Source organism: Chrysochloris asiatica, unplaced genomic scaffold (genome assembly GCF_000296735.1).
Source record: "Chrysochloris asiatica unplaced genomic scaffold, ChrAsi1.0 scaffold00026, whole genome shotgun sequence".
NCBI classification, from domain to species: domain Eukaryota; kingdom Metazoa; phylum Chordata; class Mammalia; order Afrosoricida; family Chrysochloridae; genus Chrysochloris; species Chrysochloris asiatica.
The window spans coordinates 20,545,768-20,555,170 of record NW_006408544.1 but is presented as its reverse complement, the minus strand read 5'-3'; the positions used below and the strand labels follow the sequence as shown (position 1 = coordinate 20,555,170).

General features: G+C 46.5%; 1 protein-coding gene across 1 annotated transcript in view; it reads right to left on the bottom strand.

The window, feature by feature from the left end:
- MROH7 (maestro heat-like repeat family member 7) overlaps window positions 1-9,403 on the bottom strand; it is a 94,573-nt gene that overhangs the window by 52,055 nt on the left and 33,115 nt on the right. The window contains exons 9-12 of the mRNA XM_006839871.1: window positions 5,293-5,405; window positions 4,817-4,993; window positions 4,213-4,367; window positions 1,526-1,664 (exon numbers count right to left, since the gene is read on the bottom strand). Coding sequence (XP_006839934.1) covers window positions 1,526-1,664; window positions 4,213-4,367; window positions 4,817-4,993; window positions 5,293-5,405 — 584 coding nt within the window. The remainder of the gene's footprint in view (window positions 1-1,525; window positions 1,665-4,212; window positions 4,368-4,816; window positions 4,994-5,292; window positions 5,406-9,403) is intronic.

Genomic DNA, 9,403 nt, shown 5'->3' with positions numbered 1-9,403 from the left:
GGGAGCAGAAAGCCTCATCTCTCTCCCATAGAACAATTAGTAGTTTTGAACTGCTGGTCTTGAGGTTAGCAGCCTGATATATAACCACTACACTACCAGAGCTCCTTAGGACTCAGTAGATGCTCAATAAATATTTACTGAATAAATAAATCAGCCCAAAAAATTTTATTTCCAGTGTCTACTACATGCCAGGGGTGTGCTAGGCATTGGGAATATCCTGATGGGCAGAATAGGCACAAACTCTATTTTCATGCATCTCACATATTCATCCAACCATCTCTCACACTATTGTCAAATTGAAACTGGGGCAAATCCTCCCAAGGTAACGTATGTGCCATGGGAAAGTGTAATTCACAGATTTGACCTGACCAGAGACACTGGGGACGACTTCCCTGAGGAGTTGACGCTTGAGCTGAGAACAGAGAGATGAGTCTGAGTTGAGTAAGTGGAGAACCTTCTAGGCAGAGACAACAAACAGCACATGCAAAGGCTCTGTGGCAGGCGGATATGTGGTAGAAGCAGTGACAGAGCAAGCCCAAGGACCATGGAGTGTGGTGAGACTGGAGAGAGGTACAGGATACTGTAGCACAGGCAAGAGCACTATGTTGCTCTCAAAAGTAATGAGAAGCCATTGAGGAGGGTGAGAAGAACAGAGGTATGTTTCTCCAAGATGTTTAGGCTGTGGTACAAATTGGATGGCATCTATGGGTGGCACAAATGGTTAAGTGCTCGCCTATCGATCAAAGGTTTGAACCCACCAGAGGAGCCTCAGAAGAAAGGCCCTGTAATCTACTTTCAACAGGTCACAGCCTTGACAACCCTATGGAGCAGTTCTACTCTTCACACATGGGGTCACCATTAGAATCAACTGAACAGCAACATTTGCATTGGAGAGGCACAAGGAGAAGCAGGGAGATGAGTGAGGAGCAGAAGTATTATCCAGCTGACTTGGACCAGGGCGATGGTAATGGAGGCAGAAAGAAATCCATCTCTCCAGTCCACTTGCCTCAGGTGCCTGCTACCTTCCAGCCTCTTCCCACCTCCCTGAACTGAATGTCAGAGCTGTCTCTTTCCTCTGTGTGCCAGGGCTCAGCTCTGAGCCTCGCAGCAAGAAGGACTTAAACATTTTGTGTTGCTTAAATGAAGGAATGAGTTGTCTCTAAGCTTCACAATCACCAAATAAGACATATTCTTTCCATTTACGGAAGCAGAAACTCAGCTTTCTGCTGAGTTAAAGTGACTTGCCCAAGTCACAAACTAATAAAGCCCGACTCAGACACAGGGCTGTGACTCCAAGCCAGTTCTGTTTGCACTGTCCCAGGCTGTTGCTGTCACTGTATATAGTATGATTGCTATTGTCTAGTAGATCACAAGAACCAGGAGACAGAGACCTGCTTAAGGCCACATAACTAGTTACTGGCAGCCTGGGGAACTCAAAAGCCAAACAGAGGTATGCTGAGCTCAGTAGAGGGTGAAAAGGAGAAAGGAAGCATGGGAGGGGGGAGAGATGGGGGCATGTCCTTACCGCTAGGGGCACAATGGAAGCCCGGCCTTTCTTGGTGACAGGTTTCTCCTTCAGGCTGGTGAGGAGCAGGTCCAGGAGGTCTCGGACATCACAGCTGGGCTTGCGGAGTATCAGCTGCCTCCACATCTCGGCTCCATTGCTGAGAGGTCAGGGGAAGGAGGGCTAGTGGTGGTCAGGGCAGTGGGGTCTGTCCTGCCTCCAGTGGTTTAGGGAGGGGAAGGAGATGATGTCATAGTAATGACATCTAAGGAATGGTCCCGAAAACAGTTTCCAAGAAGCAGGAGTGCTAACAATTATTGAAAAAGCGATTTCCCAGTTATTGTGCCAGATACTTACAGAGGAGAGCATTTCAAAAACTTCATGGAAAAAATGAAATGAAAAGATAATGGAATTTTTCCATGGACTTTTTGAAACCCCTTTGGTACAATTTATTACCCTAGCAAATATTTATTGAGTAATTCTTGTATGCCAGGCACTAAGTCAAATCTCTGGGGAGACAGATGGAAACAAGATAGTCAAGATATTCAGGGTCACTGAACTCCCATGACTCTCAAAGTGGATGTTGTTATTCCCATTTTACAGATGTAAAGTTGAGGCTCAGAAGGTTGAAGTCACTAGTCCAAGACTACACAGCTGATGAGCAACAGGGTTAAGATTTAATCAGGTCCGATGTCTCCAGCCCTGGGTGGCACAATTGGTTAAGTGCTGGATGCTAACTGAAAGGTTATGAGTCAGAAGTAACTCAACAGCAAGGTTTTGATTGTTGGTTGGCTGATTTTATGTCTCCAAAGCCTATGTTCTTTCTTCCATACCAAGGAGCAAGCATCTAAGCAGTTGAACCCTCGGGGCCCTGGGCCTTGCACTTGTCATATAAAGTCAGGGAGCAGTGCTGATGGACCAGTGTGTAAAGGGTTAACAGAACCCTTTCCTCCTTCTACATGAGCATTTGAACCTTCCATTAACTTTCTTGCTCAGTTCCCCTGGAAACCTGATAAAGATAGTATGTCAACTATGTTGCTAGGCAACATTGCTTATGGTAAAAAATGACCTGATTGGTAAATTGCATCTGGGCTAGAAGGAATTTCAAATTAACTATAAGAACTGGGTGGGGACCCTGTGGCAGTGAGCTTCCTAGGGTGCAATGACTAGTAACTGGGCTTGTCCCTGCCAGGACCCTGAAAGCAAAGGCTGTGGAGTTATTAGGAGACAGAGTAATTCCTGTGAAGTCTGAGCCTGCACCCAGCCAATGAGACCCCTTCCCTCACACCTGAGCTTTCAACTACTGGACTCAGGACCAAACAGAGGTTGATGCACATGAGCCAGCCAGGGCCCAAGATTTAAGGAGGTACTCACTCTCAGACTCCTACAAACACAACCTGGGCACCTGAGTTAAATTTTGCACTCTGAATGCCTCCCTGATCTTATCCCAGTCCCAGCCCAGTCTGCTTGAATGGCTGTGAGGACCCCTACAAAGAGGAGCCCCTGACATTCCCTTGCACTCTCTTAGGGTGACTCCAGTGTTAAGTGTGGCCCAGGGTGGTCTTGTGAGTCTGAATGTTTAGTTGGACCCAAGAAGACAACTCTCACATGGGCGGTGCAACTCACCAAGGGTTAAATCCTTCCAGGTGAGAGGATGGGCATCCCTCTAAGTCTCTATGAATAATAACAAAATTCCCTACTAGAAGCAGGCTCCATTTGCCTAGTTCTGCGCAATTCTTTCACATTTGTTCTCAAACAACTTTGTGCTCAGCTGTTAACCTAAAGACACCCAGCAGCACTGTCAAAGAAAAGGCCTAGTGATCTGCTTAGCTTAATAGTATAGCCCAAGAAACCCCTGGGGAGCAGTTCTACTCTGACATCCATGGGGTCACCATACGTCTGAATCTACTCAACAGCAAATAACAGCAATAACACACAATGCCTTGCTTTATTCATTCACAGAACAAGTGGACTGTTTCCTGGGCTGTGAGGCTGAGACCAGCTGATCTCTCACTGCCTAGCCCCAGTCCCCTCTGCCCATCTGAACATGGGCATGTTTGTCCTCCTGTAGAGACCAGGCCCTAGCAGGTACACAGGACATTACCACCCTTACATCCCCAAGATGAGGATACAGGGGTATTACCTCCTTTTGATTATGGGGGGATCACTGAAGCCCAGAGAGGGTAAGCAGCTGCCCAAGATCACACAGCCTCTGGAGGCAGAGTCAAGGAAAACACTCAGGTTTCCTTCTCCTGGCATCAATAAAGGATTCTGGGCTTGGAGTCAAGGAGTCCTGGTGGCATTGTAGAATAAGCAGTGAACTGCTAGTTGTAGGTCAACAATTCAAACCCATCAGCCACTCTGAGGGAGAGAGATGAGGTTTTCTGTTCCCATCAAGACGTGGAAACGCTGTATGGGATTATGAGTTGGAATGAACTCAATGGCAGTGGGCTTAGGTTTTTTTGGTGGGTTTGGAGTCAGTCAGACCTGAGTTCAGGTCCTGCTTCTGTTGCTTGCTTACTGGGTATGTAGGGCAAGAAACTGTCCCAAAGCCTCAGTTTCCTCATCTGTAGAATGGGATTATTGTGAGAAGTCAACAGTATATTAAATGTCCAGCATGGTGCCTGACCCCCAGCAGTGCTTGTGAAGAAAGGCCTTCTGGGAGGGCAGGGGAGCAGAAGGAGGGGTACCCAGTTCCCCATTGGTACCTGTCCAGAGGGAGGGGGCACATGAGCAGGGCCACAACGACCTCAGTCATGAAGGAGCTGGCCAGGAGGGAGACGGGCAACAGGGCCACCTCACGGGCCCGCGGCTCCTGGATGTGACTCAGCTGCACGTAGATACCCTGCATGATTTCTGGGATCTGGGGCACAGACAGGCAGCCAGGAATGGAAAGGGAGTGGGTGGGAGGAGGATGGAGAAGCCAAGGGGGCGGCAAGGTGGAGTTGTGAGGAGGTAGAGAGAGGGTGTGACAGGGAAGAGGATGCCAGGAGGCAGGGAGAGGAGAGACCAGAGAGAGAAATGGGGGCGATTGGTGAGTAGGGCACCTGCCCCTTCCCCGGGGTGAGCCGACGGCCTTGCCACCTCCCTGCCCCCAGCTCAATTTACTTTTTCTTGGGAGTAGGGAGCAACCTGCACATTGGGGGCTCCCAGACTCAGCTACAACTCCCCCACCCTGTTCTGCCCCAGCATTTGGTGGGGGTTCCATCGCCACTCTCCCTTAGCCCCCAGCCCCATTCACAGAAAAGCAGGCTGCCCAGAATGCCAACCTCCTCAGTGACAGCTCCAGCCCCTGCCTGCAGGGGGCCTTACCACCTCCAGTGCCCTGTGCCTGTACCACTCCAGCACCGAGCTGAGCGTGACTTCCGAGGCCAGCTGCATCATTTCTCCGGAGTCCTTCCTGAGAGCCTCTGAGTCACCCTTCAGCCCCTCCAGGGCAGCCAGCAGCAGGTCCTTGACCTCTTGGGGTCCCAGGAAGTCCCCAAATTCCTGAAACAAAGGTGTAGAGCTGCTGACACACCTGAGGCAATACCCAGGTGTATAAGCACAGTCACAGAGGAGCCCATGCACATTCAGTTAATCAGTGGGAATGGGGTGGGGAGAGGGGAGGCGGCAGAAGATAGGGTGACCTGGTCCCTGCTTCCAGAACTTAGGAGGCACCCATCCGGAGCAACAAGGCCATGGCTCTGGAGTAGTGGGCCCGACCAGGGGAGGAAGGGGTGCTAGGGAGGGGTCGGAAGGCTTCTTGCAATGGGGGCCAGCTGAGGGAGGGGGAGGTAAGGAGTCACCGCGATCACACGCAGAATGTTCTGGCACGGGCTGGCGGAGTTGTAGGGTCCCAGGAAGCGCTTGTTGCTCTCATAGAGCTCCTTGGTGTTGGTGTCCTCCTGGTCTCTGGTTCCTGCAAGAGAGGACTGCTCAGGGATTTCTGGCCACCCCATTTTTTAAGCCGCTAGGTACACAAATCTTAACCCCTTGATAAGTTTGCACACCGTGAACATTCCATGTAACTAGCAAGAAGTGAAACATGACCTGCACCCAAGAAGCTCCCTTGTGCCTTCCAGTGGCTCCCCACCCAGGGTAACCACTCTCCTGACTTCTGACCCATAAACTACTTCTGCTTGCTTTTGAACTGCCTATAAATGGACTCACAACTGTCTGGCTCTTTTTTCTCAACATTACATGAGTGGGATTCATCCATTTGGTTATGTGTAGCAGTCATTCATTCCTTCCCAGGACTGTATAAATTCCCATAGTTCTGTATACCACCTCTTAATGCTCTATTCTATGACGATGGACATTTAGGCTGTTTCTAGCTCTTACCCACAGTGATATTGTGAACATTCTAGTACACGCCTTTTGGTTACCGTAGGTACACATTTGTTTACTCCTAGGAGTGGAATTGCTGGGTGGTGGGGTTCAGCTTCAGGATATAGCATTGAACAGTTTCCACAGTGGGGAGATGCTATTATGAGTGGTGTATGAGAGTTCTGGTTGCTCCAAATCTTGCCAGCACATGGTATTGCCCGTCATTTTTACTTTTTATATTCTAAAGGGTGAGGAGGTGTTGGTGGTGACTCTTTTAACTTGTAACCCTCCTACCCCTTGACATGCCTTTATTTATTTATTTTTAGCATTTTCACTGTGTGACTTATGCGTGATTGTTTCCTTTGCTGTTGTATGTCTCATGCCAAGAACACAGCGTCATAAGGGAGGGTAGCTTAGTTCATCTCTTTTCCTCATTGCTATGCTGTTGTTATTTGCCTTAGAGTTAGGCCGACTCATGGCAACATGCTGTGCGCACAGTGAAACTGCTCCACGGGGTTTCCAAGGCTGTGTGTGATCTTTGGAAGCAGATCAACAGACCTGTCTTCCAAGGCACTTCTAGGTGGTTCAAACCACCAACTTTTTGGCTAGCAGTTGAGTGCTTAACCATTTGCACCACCCAAGAACGCAGGGGCTCCATATTTTCTGTTGAAAGAAATACATTTCAAGTCCGTTTCCTGAGTTTTTACCAGGGCTTGGACCATTGAGGCATCATGATCATATGGACCAAGCATGGGAGTTGTTTGTAAAGGGAAGAGGGACTTGGGGTCTAGAATCTGTGCAAATACAGATTTGCTTCTTACAGTTGGAAGCCCGCTTCACTCCTCAAGACTCTTAACAGTGTGAGCTTGAGCTAGGGTTTCAAGATAAAATATAGGTTGTTGTTGTTAAGTGCCATTGAGTCAATTCCGACCCATAGCGACCCTGTATAGGGTTTCCGAGGAGCAGCTGGTGAGCTTGAACCGCCAACCTTGTAGTTCAAATGGCTTTGCAGTCTGGTACCTTCATCCACAGTGCTACACCAGGCCGCCAGTTAAATTTGAATTCAGATAAACAACGGATAATTTTTAGTATAACTATGTCCCAATTTACTAAAAATTATCCATTGTTTATCTGAAATTCAAATTTAACTGGATAGCTTGTATTTTTAGCTGCTAAATCTGACAATCCTAATTTGGTCTACAAAAGGAGGGTAAGTCAAAATTATTGCTGTAAAATCATAAAAACTTTTATTAAAAAAATACCAAAATGTGAAGCTATTCTTTCTCAGCATACCCTCCATTTAGACGTATACACATCTGAGAGTGATATTTCCATCTCTCTACCCCTTTCCCTGAAGAATTCTGTATTCTTCAATTTTCTCTGAATTTGAGAAACCAAAAGAAATCTGAAAGGGAAAGATTAGGGCTGTAGGGTGGAGAGGCAAGGATTCCCTGCAAAATTATCATAGAACAGTCCTTGCTGCCCTCAAAGACTAAGTGGATGCGTTATTGATGGGGAAAAATTCCTCTGTGCAACTAGCCTGGCCTTCACCTCATCAGCACAGTTTCCAATTTTCTTAACACTTCATGAGAAGTCCCTGTGATCTTCCCGTGTCTGAAATCTATCAAGATTATTGTTGTTGTGATGTGCCATCGAGTCGGTTCCAACCCACAGAAACCCTGTATAGGGTTTCCGAGGAGCAGCTTGTAAGCTTGAACCACCAACTTTGCAGTTCAAATGGCTTTGCAGTCTGGTGCATTAACCCACAGCGCCACACCAAGACTCCCTTATCAAGATTATTTCTGTGGAATTCCAGAAAATAGTCTCCATAACCTTTTTTTTTAATTCTTTATTTCCACTGCTTCGATTCGTGCTTTTCTGAAGACCCTCTAATGAGACTAAGACAAGTGTATTATTGAAAAACTTGTCTGCAGCCATCCACTGATGACAGAGATATGGTTAAACATATTTTGTTTGGAATAAACCCATGCATACATGAACTGGAACCCTATTACCAATACTTCCTTACTTATTTCATATTCCTACCCCTTAGGCCAAGCATAACATGGCTTGCACCATCCTCACCAGACCCATCCAGACAAGATGAAAACTATTCAATGGTAACTCTATCTTCCCTCACACATTCTTAAACTCCCTCTTGAAACATTGTAAACTAGTCACTTCATGCCTCTATCGCCCCCTCATTTTAGGTGGCCATGTCTAAAATTCAGGTGGTTGAGTGGTTCCCAGGGACTAAATATTTGCCCCAAATGCTACAGATTTAGAACAGGGATATCAAATGGGTCCCCAAAGCCTGTAGTACTGGGCTGAAATGAATAAGATAGTCCCTTGAAGAGAGGGACAAACACAATACTAACAAGTGACTATAATGTACCAGGCACTGAGCTGACCTGTTCACACGTATTACCTCATTGAATCTTTCAAAAAGCTTACAAGTTATACCTACTATTGAATTTTCATAGATTAGGAGACCTAGACCTGGATACGCAGTGTGGCTTGCCTGAGGTCACACAGCTAGGAGGGACCAGAGCCCAGGCTTGTACCCAGGTCACTATGCCTTCAGAGCCAGTGGAGTTTTAACAACATACCATGATCCCTTCAACATTCATCTGTCAGTTTGTCATACTGTGGTGGCTTGCATTTTGTGGTGCTATATGCCACTGGTATTTTAAATACCAGTAGGGCCACCCATGGTGGACAGGTTTCAGCAGAGATTCCAGACTATGAGTAGGAAGAAAGAGAGGCAGATTATTTCAGAATGGTTAGTCACTGAAACCTTATGAACAGCAGAAGAACATTGTCGGATATAATGCCTGAAGATAGGCCTCCTAGGTTGGAAAGAACTGAAACTATGACTGGGGAAGAGCTGCTTCTTCAAAGGAGAGTTGACCGTAATGACATGAATAGAGCAAAGTTTTCAGTCATCATTTGCTGATGGAGCACAACTCAAAATGAGAAGAAACAGCTTTTCTAGTTCGTGGACCTAGAAAAATTGGAAGTTGTCAAAAACTAAATGGAATGCCTAAAGATTGATTGATATCCTAGGTATTAGTGAGTTAAAATGGACAGGCAATGGGCATTTTGAATCAGGCAATCCTATGGTTTACTAAGGCAAGACTGACAAATTCAAGATGATGGTATCATATTCATCGTCAAAAAGAAGATTTCAAGATCTATCTTGAAGTGCAATGCTGTCTATAATAGGATAATATCCATATATCTACAAGAATTACCAGTTTAATACCACTATTATTCAAATTTAAACACCAACCACAAAAGCCAGTGATGATGAAACTGAAGAATTCTACCAACTTTTAGTCTGAAATTGATAAAACATGCAATCAAGATGTATTGATAGCAATCAAGGCAAGCAATCAAGTTCCTTCAGGACAAACCCCTCTCTAAGACTGAAACTGAGAGGGAACACATGAGCAGGCATGTAAGTTTGCTGGCAACCACATTGGTCTACTGGTGAGTGGAAGAGGGGGAAAGGCAGCAATGAAGAAATGGGCTGAGTTCAACCCTGTCCATTGACTCCCATTGACTTGGAGATGAGATAGAGAAGAGGAG